This window comes from Ischnura elegans, chromosome 3 (assembly GCF_921293095.1).
Source record: "Ischnura elegans chromosome 3, ioIscEleg1.1, whole genome shotgun sequence".
Taxonomy (NCBI): Eukaryota; Metazoa; Arthropoda; class Insecta; order Odonata; family Coenagrionidae; genus Ischnura; species Ischnura elegans.
In genome coordinates, this window is record NC_060248.1 from 60,428,039 (window position 1) to 60,445,495 (window position 17,457).

Genomic DNA, 17,457 nt, shown 5'->3' on the forward strand with positions numbered 1-17,457 from the left:
TCTGAATTATCATCGCTGCTATGCTCGTAGATATGTCTACTTGTCCGGGCACTAGTCAGCCTGGATGGTGAATGAAGAAATAGCTGTTGGGCATAAGCTATGAAGGAGTACTGAAATAAAGTATTAGGTCTTGATTGAACTGCGTAATTCAATCAAGACCTAATAATTTATTTCAGTACTCTTTCATAGCGTATGCCCAATAGCTATTTCTTCATTCACCATCCAGGCTGACTAGTGCCCGGACAAGTAGACATATCTACGAGCATAGCAGCGATGATAATTCAGACCTGCACATGAATGATGGAATTGCTTTTGAGGATAGGCCACCGGGTAGTCATTGGCAAGGATAAGCTTGATTCAGTACGCAATTAAAGCGAAATTCGGGCGCCGTAGCACCGCTGCTGCAGCTATTCAGCAGCGCTCGTGATGCTCCTCCGTTAACGCTGCCGCAGCTGTTCTGCAGCGCTACAGTGGCGCTCTAGCAGCGCGTGTGGCATTCAAAAAACGGAAATTTGAAGGTTGCTGTCGCGCGTCAGCAGCGCGTGGGCACCGTCTGCAGCGCTACGGTGTAGCGCTGCTGCAGCGCTTCAGTAGCTATTTGTGTTTACAGGGGTAGTTTCCTTCATCAAAGAAAACGAAAGGCATTGATTGCGATTCGTTACCCACCATAAGTGTATTCATAATATACAAATTATTTGGTTTTACAAATCCCAGTTTAGACGAATGGTCAATTTTAACCGCATTTGAAAAAGGCCAGATTGGCGCCCATTCGATGCCACTCCACGTGACGTCACAGGGACCTAGTTTCTATATGAGTAGATAGGATTTTTACATCGTCTGAGATTACCAATGGATGCATGAGGCACAGAGCTCAGGGAAACATGTCTTACTAATCACCCATTAAAACTGGCTAAGGTCGGAAAGTTTTCTTCGTTCGATAAGGTATTAATAATCCTTATTTAAGCCAAGCGCCACCAGCTAGCAGGGTACTCTGCTACCTGCTAGCATCCTGCGTCGTATCAGAGCTCAAAGCCTCGCCCCAAGGTCACCTCACTTGCGGCAGCGGGAACCAGAACGACGTCACACGGAGTTTACCCAGCACTCATACTTAGCCGTCGCGTTTTCGAGCGCTTGAAAATTTTCACTTTTCATTTAATCGCGAAAAATAGATATCGTCATTTAAAAATTTAAAAGCGTGAAATACGTCCTCCAGGAGTAATAATCTTTCAATTTAGGCAATAAAAAAATAATAGGAAACCTCTCTATTATTTTCCCTCCCACGAAAGGCTGCAATCAGGGATGCCGACTTACAAAAAATATTGGGGGGGCCGGGGACAAACCGGGGATCTCGCCCCGGGAAATTTTATAAGTAGTGAGCTTTAAGTTTTTTAAGCATTTTAGAAGAGTCATATGATCAACATTAGAACCTTGATGACTCGAAACTCGATATCTGGGGTCGACAATCGCTGAAACTCGATATCGACACTTCGGGGAAAATCGACAAGCCTGACAGTTTTTCCTCACACCCATAACGAATTTGAGGGGGCTCGTGTCCCCTCAGGCCCCATGGCGTCGGCGCCACTGGCTGCAATGCACCTTTCTTTAAATGGTTCCATTCCCAAAACTTTACTTTTGGCAAGGAAAATTTTTTTCCCTGAACTTAAGGCGTTTGATTTCTTCTCATTTCTCCGCATGGGGGCAGCCTTTGAATAATATTACATCAAAATCGTAAACATTACGTATTCATGCATTACATACTCCTCGATTTCTTTTTATATTGCAACTTGAAATAATACTTCGGCTTTCAATTGTTATAATGCACAGGGCAAGCTGGGGTGGGAAAGACCTCCTCGAGAGTAGGGAGTGTGTATAGCTCTCAACTACTTCAGTGTAACTTGAAGTAGTTGAGAGCTTTCTTGGTTCAAACCAAATCATTCAATTGTTAATATAAATGACAAATAGTTCTTAATTTCGGCCGGAACGGCGTTCCGGCACCTTTTTAGGGAAAATTGGGTATTATATTCGGCGCTATAATTATGGGTACTATTTTGGAAGTGACTTTTGGAACTCAAGTCTAACTCAAGAATTTTTTTATGTGAATGGTGGAAGTAAAGTTCATACGATTTTTCTATATTTGTGAGTATCGTGTATGAAAAGATTTAAAAATTTTATTGTTCTTTTATAATTTGGTAAAACATGATTTCTCATTGTAATTTTTATTAAAAGTTTTAAAAATTTATAAGTTTTGAAAAGTACAGTTTTTAAAATTTACATATTATAAAAGAGGGCGTCCGTTTGAATATCCGCGATGTATTTCCATGCTGCTGTACGGATTTGAGTTACTACATAGGTGCATCTCATGCTACCAAATCCCATAGTGCTACTTTCGGTAGTGTCATTTTCTCAGGTTTCTCATTACCGATTGTTACGTCACGTCATACCAAGGTGAGGTCATACAACTTCAGTGGTTGGGCATCCTGCTGGGTAGGCACACCTCTTGGCATGATCAAAGGGAAAACATAACTCAAAGGATTCTACACTTCCCTATTAATCCTCTCGGTGCAAACTTTTTTCATGGGGTATACAATTACATGACAATTTTGGTTTACACACGTGTGGACACATGTAACAATCAATGTTGTGGAGCAGGGTATAAGTTTATCCCATGCACAGTATATGGAAATCTTTTTTTTTCCATTGTTACATGGTACGAATGTATACCATCATCTGCTTCGTTTCCTAAACTAAAAATCCTGCTGTATGACCATGAAATCCAAGTTCCAAGATTCCCAATTCCCTGGATACTATCCATCCCGAGCAATGCCGGGTGGCCTGCTAGTATTTATATATTCTTACTTCACACCTTTTGTGTTAAAGATTACAAGCATTTTTTTTCAAAATCGCAGGCCCTCCATATTGGTGGCATTTTTTACACTCATTCTGAGCCATTAATGATTGTTAACATCTTTAAACACAGTGCAAACATTTAAGGAAGGTTGACATCTTGGAATATAATTGCTACAATTGGTTCAAGGGTCGAGTGGAGTTGATAAAGAGACGACTTTTCCTCCCACTGAACTGGGACTCAAATGGGTGGCTGAAAACTCTTCCCACATACATTGCTGGGTCACCCTCCCACCCCTTCTAGGGAATTACAGCTGATGCTCTTTCTAATGCCTACAATTCTAAAGGTACTTCCTTTATCATTTAATAAAATACCCACATCTACAGCCAATACTCACCTTGCAAAGGTTAGATAATTAGTAGTTACTTTTTTTCACCCAAAAGGCAGAACCTTAATAAATATTTCCCTGTCTTCTTTAATTTTCTGATTTAACCAGTTTCCTAGATAGTTTTGAAGGGAATTTACATTTGTTCTCAGATTGATGCATAAATGTAAACCTCACTTGTTCTGCAGCTATAACTTTGGTAAAATTCTGCCCAGGCACAAACACTTGTCTTTCATACTAATTTACCGGCAAATTATTAAAATAAAATATATAACATCCTATCTAACATTGAAAATTTTTATATAAGAACCCTCAACTTGATAGAGGCCCTTTTAACAATGCTGTTGTTCTTTCGTTACAAAAACTATACTACAATACACCAGAAAGTAACACCAAAATCACACCAATATACCGACTCAAGATACTTACCCGGGGGAATGAGATACCCAGACAAGTATGTACATCCAAATATTCCTCCTCTGCTCCAATGCAGGCTACATGTAGCAGTTTCTTCCATGAAATAATTCTTACTTATGCTACTTATTGAACCACTATGCTTTTTTAATGATTGTTTGGCCCACCCACAGGAACAATGCAGTGTGCAAATTGTACCATTGAGAAAAATTTTGGGGGAATTTAAAATTTGGGGGAGTATAAAAATTCATAGACAATTATTTACTACAATACTAGCATTTTTGCTTGCAGTACTTTATAAATGAATTGGAAGTTTAAAAAGTTAATAATTATTTTAAAAAGTTGATTGCTAAATGTCAAAGCAGGCCGCAAGTTGGAGACAATATCAAACTTCAGTCCATGGTAAGTAAATAGTAATTGTAAGCAGCAAAGAAAGTTTTGAGAAAGGCATCATCATTTGAAAGGGCATATCTACCGTTAAGCATATTTGTTCCCCACCACTAACAGATCAATATTCTTTATTTGTAGAAAATATAAAGCAGTGAAAAATCTTCTACTACTTCAACACGTGTAATCAAAGCTAGGACAACTGCATTAGCTCAAATTGATTAAACTGGTGATTAATCATGAAAGGGATTCTCATGGTAATTGCAATTAAATTTTCTCTCAGTTAAGGAATTGTCCACACCCAGATATTGGCAGGAATGCACTCTTGAGTATCTTTCTGTACATATAAGAAATTTCCAGGGAGGTACCAAATGCTGCTACTGTTACCAGTTTTCAAACAATTTATACTTTGTGTATGCCTATCAATCATCCAAATAAATGAAAGAATTATTTCTTAGATTCTTTCTCAGCCCACTGTTTTGATGCCAACATTGAAATTGGGTAAAAATGAATGAAGGCATCTCAAACAAATTTCAAACTTGGAGAAAATGAAGAAGATAATTTAATGTGAAGGGTTGGTGATATGTACTTACTCATCCATGGGAGCAAGGATTTCCTTGGTCTTTAGGCTGAAATGCAGGCAGACTGGACAAGGACAAAACTTTGAATAACAGACTCAGCCTTTTAAAAATTAAAATACAAATTTATCGTTTATTGACACGTCTTAAACCTAAAATATTAAATTACTGACCAGATAAAAAATAGTCTTGGGCAAAGCCCTTTGCACCTAAATGTAGAGAGTCTTCTTAAGGCTCAACCAAGTCTATTCAATGGAGGCACACCAAAGTCTTTACTCTCAGATTCACGTAATGATGGCAAGGCTCGGAACACATAAGCACACTGAACTTTACAAACGTCATCAGCAAGAATTGATTCAGCACTAAAGGAGCGGGCCAAATGGAAGCAGTTGTTGATCCTCAGCGACTGGCAAATCGGCTGAAATAGAAGAGGAAAAATGAAAATGTCTATGGCCATAGGTGGATTTAGGGGAGGGGCACTGGGGTATGTGCCCCCCCAAGACGCTTAAAAAATAGACAAGATTTTTTTATATGGACATAATTATGTTCACTTGGTTTTGCATATTTTGAGCCTCAATTATCTAATTTCATATTTAAAACTTTCATATTTAAATGAATATTCCATACAGCACTCGTTGTATGTTATTTTTAACCTCAAATATAAGAAGACTGTTTGCCTGTCAGACCCTTGTGCCACTTTTCCCCCTCCTCCCCCCCCCCCCCCCCCCCGGCCTTCCCAGAAAAAATCCTAGATTTACCCTTGACTAGGTCTACGCATTATTAAGTACATTAATGTTTCACTACGTTTATTTGGTAGCAGTCAGTGTTTGTATGCTTATCTTTATGCGTTATCCCCCATCTGATATTTTTGTAATTACATGTGTGTTGTTAGCTGTGTTTGTGGCACCTCCAGATAGTGGCATTGGTACATTAAATTTTTGGTTTGTGGAGTGAATCCTAAATGTGCAGTGGTAATTTAAGTGTTCCTAAAAATTCCCTGCAATCTGCGTTGAATTAACAAAGTTGATTGGCTATAATCCAATGGAACCAACAAGCAATCTGTCTGACTTAATGGAAGGTAATATGCTGACAAATACAAGACAAAATATATAATGCACAAAGGTTAAGAAAACACTTAGCTGTTTCACCTTACCTGTTTCAGCTTACCTGTTTTCTTAACCTTTGTGCATCATGAAGGAGTTTCACCATGTTACGCCAACCACCATCGCATTTAGCACAAAATATATACATATAATTGGACTGTCTCTTTTGTATCATCCATATCATGAATGGAATACCTGCCTTGAGCTTTACATTATATTTTGGCAAAACTTATCCATTTAGTTAAAGATCACATTATTTGTATTTATGAATGAGTTGAGTCTGCAAGATATAAATCTGAGTCTGCAGCTTTATATAAATCAGTCTCCATTTCAGTAACGATTTAATCTCTCCATCTTCACAATATGCAACCACAATACCCAGGACTGCCTGCCATGCTAGTTGGAACCCAAGAGAGTGTCACTCATCCAAGCCATCCCAGAAAGCATCAAGACGAAAAACAACCACAATTACATAAAGATGGCAGACAGGTGCAGGCAGACAAAACATGAAAATCAATATTTATACATAACAATATGTAGTAGTGGAATTGAACACTCAAGTCATCTTAAGCTCAAACAAAACTGGATGATTAGAATATCAATTACATGGAGAATTCAAATGTAGCTATTTCATGAAATTTACTTGGTTTAAACTGCCTTGTTAATACTTCAGAATAAAAGTAGAAAAACTGATACTATTTTTCTATAAGGACACAATCTTACATAATGGGTGTAATGGATCACAATTAAATAAACTCACCCCTTCTGATGTACATGTGCACATCACGCATGGAGATGTCCTCACTGCAGCACCTGCTTCAATGGTCTGACTGCCTATAACACATGATCTCCTTTGTTTCCATGGAGTGAGGTCAATAGATGGTAAGGCTTGGCAAGGTATTCGAGGGTTTCTGTAAGTTTGGCAGAAATTCTGTTCACTCAGTTGTTTAGTACGCAAATACATATGTATATCGAAATTATGAATCCCCATATAACAACTGACTGAACTTTTTACAAAAAATAGAAATTCATTCCAATAGTTGCCAGCTTTCACTGGTTTGGTTTTTCACTGAATTTTAAAAGGTTTGAAAGTGTTCCTCCAGGTTTCTACCTGTTAAGTAATTGTTCAGTCACTGATTACTTACAAGTTTTGCAGAACTCCAACTTTAGAAAATTCAACTTTATCTTATTCAACAAAGATGCAAGAACTGGGAGTTCTGAGATTCTGTAGTGTTCTCTTTCCAAAACTATTATGAATGCATTCCCTTTGTCAACAAAATTTGAGCAATATGTGCATAAAAATATACTTACAAAAATGGATCCACAAGATCTAGAAGAGATCTCTGAATAGTTTCCACTCTGTCACAGTTGTCACACACGATGCGTGCAAGAGATGCCTTCCGTATTTCTGAAAGTTGGGCTTCTGTGAACCTCACCAAGGGATCAGCATTTTCATACCTAGGTAAATGAAGTTCATTTCTACATTATGTCATAATTTTCACAAATTTTCCCAAGGCATGGAAGAAATTTAGCAGCACACAATTAGGCACCATGACAAAAAGAGATGGTGAATATTTCAAGGAATCTTTATCCTACAATTCTGCAACCCTCAATTATTTTTTCCTTTGATGCCATGAAGGACTGGATCATAGGGCATTAATATCTCATCCCTTTAAAATTTTCATTTCTTCTTTTAATATTTCTACAGGATTGAAAAGATCTAAGTGATAAAATTACTCCACAAGCTGCAAAATTGGTTAAGTCAACCTTCATAATTGTCTACGAAGTTTATTTTTAAATAAAGTTTATTGTTTATCAATGAAAATGCTGAGCAGGAAGTATTTGTTGCTGTCAATATGCAGTTGCCATTATGAATCTCATTGCTATATCTTTTACAAGTAGAAAGATCAAATCATAAACTATTTACCGAAACCAAAATGAAAACTATTCAAGTGAGGAATAATTATAGAGAAAATATGTAGTTTATTCAGTGATTGATGGCTTACCAAAATCTATCACATTTCCTGAGCATGTTGAACTGTCTGCCAATGATACAAGCAAATGTAGGTCCCACTACACCACCTTTGAGAGCAGTTTCAGCCAAGCCTCCAGGAAATAGGTCAATATCATCCACATGGTCATACAGCTGGCGCAACCTCTCTACCAGCTTAGAGGGAATTTCTTGCCTTAAGTCATCAAATGACCGAGCTCGTGTCATATTACAGTAAGCTCTATATTCGTTATATCCTGGAATTCCATGGTCTCTAGCTATAAAATAAAAAAAATACAAATTAGGATAATCTGTTAACGATGACTTATTGCAGTACCTGCAAGGCTGTATATGGAGCAGAAAAATTTTAATTCTTTCATCTACTCATATTTCACTTCAAGAAGTTCCAAGATACAGGTTTGAAACTGAGCCAAAACAAGACTATTACACACACAATTTTTTTTATTTTAGGGAGATTATTTGAATGATATGGTTGAAAATATTTTCATAGGGAAATATATAAGAATTAATCTGAGATTTTAAATTTGTAATACAGATATGCAGAGGGAATAAAAAAAAGAAAAATTGAGATCCTCTAACATATGGAATAAAATATATATGCAGAGAGAATAAAATAAAGAAAAATTGAGATTCTCTAGCATATGGAATAAAAAGAGAGTCCTTAGATTCTTAGAGAGAATTCTTTCTTAGAGAGAGAGACGAGATGCGAGTTTACTAGATTATTGAAAAAATTTACCTCTTTGAATGTTGATAGCAGCCAAATCCATGCCTGAGTATGGCATTTTACGATTTTCAAACAGATGATTTGTCACCTCTGATGTGATGAATTGATCAAGTGTTTCCATGGGTGTAGCAGCTAAACCACGGATCAAATCGTCAACAACTCCAGCATTGTACAGGATATCAGGATTGAAAAATGTATCCCTCAACCTCACCGCAGGTTCTCGCTTCACATACTTGACATCTGCACGCTCTAACTGAGGTTTAAGAAGGCTGTGCCCAAATCTAAATGCGGCAGCTGCAAATTCATTGGCAATCGTAGGGTCACAGTCTGGATCATAGCCTGGAGGAAAATGTTTAGAGAAAAACTTAAGTTTCAGCTGCATAGATAAGTGTCAGTATTCAATTTTTTTTAAAATTAAGGGTAGGAAGTCTAAAAATGCAAAGGTTATTAAATAATTATTTCAATGTACCAGGCTTCCTCCAATGTAAAGAGAACAAGGCTTGGGGTATTGATGATTTGTCTTTATTTCACCAAGTGTAATAAGGACCCCAAGCTCAATGCATATTGGAAAATCACGAACAGCAATGCCCTGAATGATTTAAATTCCACCTACCGCCAGTGGGTTAGCAACGAGGGAATTAACTTCCACTTCCACAGGGGCACACAGATTCCAGAGATAACCTTACATTTCAAAGGAAACTATTGCAAGCAAAATAAGAATATATTCTTCATTTCTATAACTATGCTTTTCCATCATTCATCTGATCCAAGAAAATTATTTTCATAATGAACATATGCTCTTTCTTTATGCTTCCGGAACCCTCCAAGTTTTTGTCTGGCATGATTTAGTCATCATTGGCACCAAAAAAATTCTACTATTCCATGAAATATGGGCTAAATGAATTATTTTAAATGTCTTGAATTAACCCCTCAATATGTTTGCATCCTCTCAGCCTAATTATTCTGCATTTTCCATTCAATACTGCTAATCATAGACCCATCAATGCAAAGAACGCAGCATCAGATAAGCTCCACATAGCTTAATATGTACATATATACTACAATTCCCTTTCAAATTAGTCAATCCACTTTCTATTTATGGTACTACACAACACACTCCATTATCTTAGTTTCAATTTTACATGCAGGGAAGAAAATGTTTATTTTTTTTACAAAAATTTAGAATGTCATACTGGTTGAGTGGGCCCTGCCAAGTGAATTTTGATAGAAAACGTTAGTGCAACCACATCATGCAATGATATCAATGAAAATTTTCCAATTCAGTGAGGAATGTAGTTGAATACATAAGCTGCAGATAACAAATAGAGGAAATTGTAGGAGCTCACCTGTGAAGTAACCATCTCGAAGGAGGTCTAAGCCATACTTGGCAGCACCTGCCATCCCTAGTGCCCTCGGAAGAAATTCATTATACGTGATATGTTGCGTGACAGACGAAAGGATGCGCCGTCCCTCTCGGTGCAATTCCTCATCTCCCCAGTGAGGATTGAGCCTGTGAAGTTCACTCACCAGACGGTTATGTTCTCTCAAGAAAAGGGTGTGCAAAGATGCCAGGCCAGGCTGCTCACTGCTTCGTGCATCACCTAAAGGAGTTATAAGGAAATGAATTAATTTTTGGGCCCGAAAATTTCTTGAGAGAACCCTATCTATTTTAAAAGGAATAATAGAAAATATTTCTAACAATTCTTCATTCACAAGAGACATTTCCAATAATATTCCTAACCCCTTCGCAGAAACCTTATGCATACACCCTTCATCATGAAGAAAAGTGTCTACTTGAATTGAAGTTTTACATAGTGTTTATATTTTTTCTAAATCACACTTGGCCCCATACATAGGGTACAATATATCTCACTGTGGACTTAATTATGCATTTACAAAGTTACTGAATTATAAAAGGTAAATGATATTTATTACACCCTATGTAGTCAAACTACCTGCTCGTATCCCGGACAGGCACAGGTCACTATGGTATTACACCAGGAAATGCTATAGGGTGCAATATTTTAAAAATTAAATTGATTTAAATTTAATCAAGAACAAAAGTCAATAGGCTTGAAATACTTTAAAATTACTTAACTACCAAACAAAAATATTCTTAACCCTTTTAGTGCGGCGGGCCGATATATCAGCTCTAACGTAGTACATACATACATCATTTAATTTGATTTAACTTACTACATTGATATATTTTATTTCAGTAAATGTAAAAATATTTTGACAATACTAACCAGTTTAACCTCAATAATTAAAAAAACCACTTACGGATACGTAGCAAAATAGCTTTGTATTTTTTTCCCTAGTTGCTACATTTTATGAAAATACCCTCCGCATTTCTCGCCAACAACCCAAGAAGAAGGATAGCACTAAGAGGGTTAAGGAGTAAAGCATTTCAATCAACCAACCTGCTCTGAAGCAGAGTCCAGAATCTGATTTGCACTCCGGGTGGGTGGCCGTGGTGGGTAGCAGGGGCTTCAGGCCACGAGCAGTGTTCCTCGTCACGTTCATTCGGCCTCCAGAGAACTCTCTTAGGGCTCTCGCTTCGCACACGTCTGACCCATAAACAAATGAAGCATCCACATATGCTGTCACCTGGTTCAGCTGTTCTCGCACACCTGGCGAATGGAAAGAATACACACAAGTTAATTCAGGAGGTACATACATATATACAGGTAAGTGTCACACTACTTATGCAGTTCTCATTTACCAACCCAAACATACTTATATTTATTATTCATGTCACTGAATGCTTACACAAGCCAATGAAAATATGCGCACTCAAATAAAATTCTGAATATTAAGTGGCAATGAAGTTTATCATGGTGTGTAAACTTAATAATAGAACAATAGGTAACATCAATGAAAATGTAGTTATTGGTTATGCATAGTTAATCCATTTTAAAGTTTGGTTATTTAATTTGTACTTCCCACAATTTAACCCAGACAATGGATACCATTTTAAACAAACCAGTATCAACCTATCCCTACATATACCAGCTGACAATTGTGAAGGATCAAAAATATTAAATACTTAAGTCATGTTTCATTGATTTCAATCACTTTACTTCTGCTTCAGAATACATAAATAATTCATAATATGCATAAATAGAGTGAAAATAATAAAATATGGCTACAATGCATTATGCAAATACAAATTAATAGCTAATCTTGTGAAATTTTAAGATTCTGGTAACAAATTAAGAATGTTATTTTCAAAAATTACTCAAGAAACCTATGAGCTCATTTGCCATCATTCTCCATTATGCCGAATGAAACCAATATTTTTGAGGATTGATATTACTTGCATGAACAACAGGTTTTTCTTGTGAAATATACATGAAAGGGACAGAAATTACAAGGTATGGGTAGGTAGTAAGAGAATTGATACCTACCTAAAGTGAGTTGCCCTGGTAGAGATCTGATCACGGGGATGCATGTTGGCTGTCCATTAGTAAGATTGACTCTCGGGAAATAAGGATCACCATCTGGCACTGGTATGGGGAAGCACTCCGGGTGTACCGTGGCCACAGAGTCACATGCTTTGCAATCCAGGATGGTATCTCCAAATCCTATGCAAACGAAAATAAAATATTAGATTCATTATTGACAAATTTTGTGCAGCAAAAAATGCACTAATCATACGATGACCAACGAAAAACTCACCTTTGTGGACTGGGGTGTGAGTCAGATCATGATCAAGGAGTTGCCCAAACTGCATGAACATCAAGGAGTAACGTACGTGAGGTTGGCTGACATCAGCATGTATTCCAACCGAAACAAGACGAGCACTGGGTAGTTGTCGACCTGTCACGGACAATGCTCTGGGAGTACTCAAACCTGGAGGCAATAACAACATAAAAGAACTTTAATAAAACAATGATTTCCTCATGAACTAAAAAGAAAAAAATTATTGCGAGCCTGACCAGAGCTCTGAATATATTTCTGCTCATACAATGAAAAAATTTGGGCACATGCATTTTTATTATCCTTCATATCTTATATTTTTTTCTCAAAATTCCTTTATAGAGTTATCTGTAGGTACTGACAAGCTGTCTCCTCAATGTATCTGATTTTTTTCACATGTACCATAATGGACAACTCCAGGAATATGTGATAATGAAAGCCTAGCTAAAATCTAATTAAAGAAAATTTAGGGCCCTTGTACATATGTAAGTAACTCAAATTATGCATATGTAAATCACACGAATTTCGTACCATCCTCATAGGCTGATGGTAGAAGACGAACGAAAGCTCGCAAGGATTTTCCAACTTCTGGCTTGCGTAAATTATTACACCATCCTGTCACACTGCGATATTTGCTGGTGTGGTCACATGGAGCTGTTTGCTCATCACACTGAAACACTTTTGGTATCTCCACAGCATCTGAAATATCTATGCCAGGAAGAGCAGCAGCCAGCAGAGCTCGTAAGCTTTTCTCTGTCTGGTCACCACGAGACTTGGGCCCTTCTTCATGGTCTTGCAGATGCCTGAAATGAGGACAAATATGCAAATTAAAAATAGCCATTTTGTGATAGGGTAGGCATAAAACTAGTGAGGTTAGGCCATTCAGTTTTTTGAAGCACTGATCATGCCAGCCTTCAAGGATTTTTATATGGCATCCTTTACAGTAACATTTCACACACATAATTTTCCAAGCAAGCCATTTGCACTGTCAAAGGATTTTGGGAACATATCAAGACAAGATAGCCAACACTTTGGGAATAAATGTGGCATACTGGGAAGATGAAGATAAAAAAAGATGAACGCTTTGGTACTTAAGAAGCTTCTATAGCTTCATTCCGAAGAAAGTCAATAAAATTTAAAACAAAAAATCAGAAAAATTTGTTGTCAGAATTAATAATAACTCCAACAAGGAGGAGAGTAAGCACTTAAAAATTGGGTAAATTATACTCTTTGTAGCAGATTTTTGACTACTTCTGAATCCTGGTTATATAGCTGATTCAGTTCTATTATTGAATACAAATGGTAGATGCATCAGGCATGGTAACTTACCCTTGAAGAAAACTAGAAACAAATCTCTGGGAAGCAAACTGTAGTATCAGTGAGGTGTTAGCTATTTCTGCAGCTTGGCGAGTTGGTCTGTTGAAGCCATATGCTGTTCCTATAGGTGACTGAGGGTCAGCACTACGTTCTGTGAAAGAAAAATGTGGAATATGCTTATAAAGATGATCAGCATGGTAATGCAATACAACTACAGATAAAATCTACTATAACTTTTCCTTTAACTTCTTTGAATAAGATAATACTTGTTAACATTAATACATAGTTCAAACTTAGAATAATGCTATATCAGGTTGCGGTACAATCCATGAATTTTCACTGCAGTAATTTATTAAACTTCTTCTAATTTATTTTTAAATGCATCGTTATAAACTCAACCCAGGTCCCACTTCCCAAATTTCCAGATCATGATGAAGCATAAAAGGCAAAATACATTTTTGCAGGGTCTGATATCCATAGGTGGCCTAAAAGATCTAACCAGAATGTGAAAAATTTATTTCAAAGCAGCGCTCTGAACACCAAAGCCATAGCTACAAAAAAATACAGGGAGGTTCATATGAAAACAAACTACATTACGTGAGGCCTCAATTCAAGAGACTACATCACCTGACACACTTAATGTCATATCTCCCAGCATTTCCAAGGGATTGTGAACCTCCAAGCCCTCCGGCTCACACAGCCTTGGTGAACAAAACAAGCTCTTAAAGACTACCCATTCAGACTTCACCTAATTTCAACACATAATGTGGAATTAACTGGAATTCATTCAGGCCTTATATGTAATATGTTCCTCATACATTGCAGCAAAAAGATTTCATTCTATTTAAATAGATCAATTGAATTTGTAAAATATCAGATTTAATAAATAATATAGAATTTAGATTTATATATGCACAAAAGGTAATATAATACAAGGGGTTGAGAAGCAGAGGGGTACAAGTGATTTTTTTCTGAACAGAGTTAGATTCAGAAATTCATACAAGAAATATACAAAAATGTGGTCCCCAAGAGACACAAGTGAGTCTCTGTTCTGTGCTGAAATCGAGTGGAAAATCAAATTCACTACTCAATGTCTAGTTGATTTCGTTTGTTTTCTTTACCTAATTTCTGTGCCTAACTCTGTTTATAGAAAAATCTCTTTTACTCCTAGGCTTCTAACCCCCTCTACCCAACCCCTCAATCAACAACATTCTCATTATTTTCAGATCACTCACAGAAGGAGATCCATTTCCATGAAGAAATTCATTCAAACATTGCAAACCAATGAGAGAACCAGATAATACAAGTATAAAAGAGACATACTCTGTTTCAACAAAGCCATTTCACGGTGAATTACATCCCCCAGGTCCCTCTTGGCCCTCTGAACAGATTCTGTCAGAAGTCTGTCTGGTTGATGGATAGCAGCTTGAATGGGCAGGCCTGCTAATGAAAACTGCTGAGAAGTCCAGGCTGGATTAAGCTCCATTGCGGGTAGAGCACCTCCTTTCTTGCAGGAGGTGGGATAGTTCCTTAGAAAGTAAAAGCAGCCAAATAATTCTTTGAAAAGAAAAAGAACTAGGGTGTTTTATTTATTGCCATGGAAAGTGAGTACAAAGTGAACATTGTTAATGAAAAATATCTTATTAAGGATAGCCCACATATAAAAATGTTCAATAACTATGTATGCATGGAGCATTATCAGACGACAGCAACATGCATCATTGAATAACAATAAAACTGCTTTTTCAATTATCATTATTAATTAGGAACACACATCAAGGAATACACCAAATTATCAAAGTAATGAAGAGTTGGTCTAATACGCTCAACCATTGCAAATGAAAGAACTACTTATTACTTTAAGTCACCACAATTTAAATTTAAATAAAAGATTGCACTTAAAAAAGTTCATTGATAATAACTCACAAGAATGGATCGATATGCAAGAATGCTTTTGGTTGCACTTCAGTAATTTCATCAGAATTGTCACAGATGAGTCGGGCCAGGGTGGTCTTTCTGATTTCAGCCAGCTGCTCTGTAATTTGAAATATTAATGAATATCATTACTTGAAAATTTTTAAGCCTACTATCGTGAGTGTATATGCCTCATGAGTTTGAAACTTACCCCTGGTGAATGAACTTGGTGGCAAGTCATTCTCATACCAGTAACGATCTCCTTTCCGAAGGGAGACAAAGTGACGTCCAAGGAGGCAAGACAGTGTTGGTCCAACCATTGCACCCTCAGAGGGAATTTCAGCAAGAGCCCCAGTGAACAAGTCAATATCATTAACATCCCTATTGATTATAAGGAAATAATAGATGATAAAAAGGGAAGTTAGAGTCCAATAAATATAAAAATTTTCAATAAAGTTAAAAATTAGGATAGCATAAAAGATATGAAACTGACTATGAATATAACCCAGCCATTATCACTGTACTATGCCCTTCTCTAATGCACAACAACATCATTTCTGCATTCTAATTTCACATTAGAGAGAGAAAATATAGATTAACTAAAAAACAAATGAAATTATTCATCTTATTGTAAACATGTTACTCAGGTACCAGCATTAAATCTCCTTTTTGTAGCACTATATTTACCTGTACACTTTGTTCAAAGCAGATATTGTTTCAACAGGGATGGTATCAGATAAATCTTGGAATCTCCTAGCAAGTGGCAAATCACAATACTCCCTCCACTTCACGTAGCTCGGAATACCATGATCTCGACCCTGTTGGATTACTTGAGCAGCCAAGTCCATACCATGCCCTTTGAAAATAATAGAAAATTTTATAATTAATTATATGAGTTTCTAAATCAAAGCATTCCTGAACAGGGGATACGATTAGTGAGTAACATGAAAAATCAGAGCTTACCTTAGAGAGCTTTTGAACAATGGACCTTGCATAGCTCTTGAGCAAATGGGAGAAAGATGGTATTTTCAATGCTTAGTTGCACAGCATGCCTCATTCACATAGAATAATGATAAAATGGATTTGCTAGGTAGAGATCAATAAGTGATCTACTTTTTCGAGATATTTATGGTCTAAAACCTGATATAATTACACTAGGTTGAATATCACGGTTGAATTTAATAGAAAATGCTTCACATTAGTTTGTAAATTTCGCGTTCAAAGAAACGTTTTCAGTTAGAAATCATGACCACATAACTTGATAGGAGAAATATCCTGTGTGTTAGGTCACCCTCAAAGCATGAGATTTCCCATCATAAATTGCATGTTTTGTTTTACCTACATATTGCGGTTTTCCTTCCAAGTTAACCAAACATAATTGAAAGGTAAAAACAGTAACAGTTCATGAAATACAGTAAAATTGAAATATAAATATTATTTTGGAATAATATTCGCTGGAGAATTCGTATAAGTAAATTTAAAATTAATTTTAGACTGAAATTTTCAACCAGTGGTCGACGTACATCGAACCAAAATTCAAAGATAATGCGACGATAATCATAAAAATTTCCTGCGACAGGTCTCCCGATTCTTCGAAGATAAAAAGAAGCGTTGACAGTTACGATTCTCTTCGGTACAGTTCTCTTCAAGCTCACTTCAGGCGAAGGAATAAAACACCAGTCAACGTGTACCCCTTCTTTCCGTGTTACGAGATCACTGATCTACCGGGGACCGAAATTGTATTCATCCCTCCTTCCGATAATACAACATGAACCTAATAAGGCCGTTTTACACGGGCACATCATTGCGCAATCCGACGTATGTACGAAGATGCAGTCAAAATTGCGTCGTGTGAAGCGGTGAAATGCTACATTGCATGCAAAAATGCGTGGATGCGAGGCGGCAAAATAACCCCTGCTCGCATTCTCGCAATTACAACAAATGTTTTCAATGCTAATCTGCGCAATGATATGCCTCGCGTAAAATGGCCTTTATTTTATGGACGAAAAGTTAACACTGTTATATCCTACAGAGACGCGATTACCATTTGAAACACCATAAGCCGTTAAATCACCCA

At 36.9% G+C, this 17,457-nt stretch overlaps 1 protein-coding gene across 2 annotated transcripts in view; it reads right to left on the reverse strand.

Annotated features, from left to right (window-relative positions):
* Positions 1–4,722: 4,722 nt before the first annotated feature.
* LOC124155895 overlaps positions 4,723–17,457 on the reverse strand; it is a 147,952-nt gene continuing 135,217 nt past the window's right edge. For both annotated transcript variants that reach the window (XM_046530070.1, XM_046530071.1), the window contains exons 11-25: positions 16,068–16,236; positions 15,592–15,761; positions 15,393–15,501; positions 14,790–14,995; positions 13,479–13,617; positions 12,681–12,952; positions 12,129–12,302; positions 11,858–12,034; positions 10,871–11,080; positions 9,794–10,048; positions 8,460–8,786; positions 7,719–7,980; positions 7,024–7,170; positions 6,473–6,623; positions 4,723–5,027 (exon numbers count right to left, since the gene is read on the reverse strand). In XM_046530070.1, the coding sequence (XP_046386026.1) occupies positions 4,845–5,027; positions 6,473–6,623; positions 7,024–7,170; positions 7,719–7,980; positions 8,460–8,786; positions 9,794–10,048; positions 10,871–11,080; positions 11,858–12,034; positions 12,129–12,302; positions 12,681–12,952; positions 13,479–13,617; positions 14,790–14,995; positions 15,393–15,501; positions 15,592–15,761; positions 16,068–16,236 (2,951 nt within the window). In that variant the 3' untranslated portion in view covers positions 4,723–4,844. The remainder of the gene's footprint in view (positions 5,028–6,472; positions 6,624–7,023; positions 7,171–7,718; positions 7,981–8,459; positions 8,787–9,793; positions 10,049–10,870; positions 11,081–11,857; positions 12,035–12,128; positions 12,303–12,680; positions 12,953–13,478; positions 13,618–14,789; positions 14,996–15,392; positions 15,502–15,591; positions 15,762–16,067; positions 16,237–17,457) is intronic.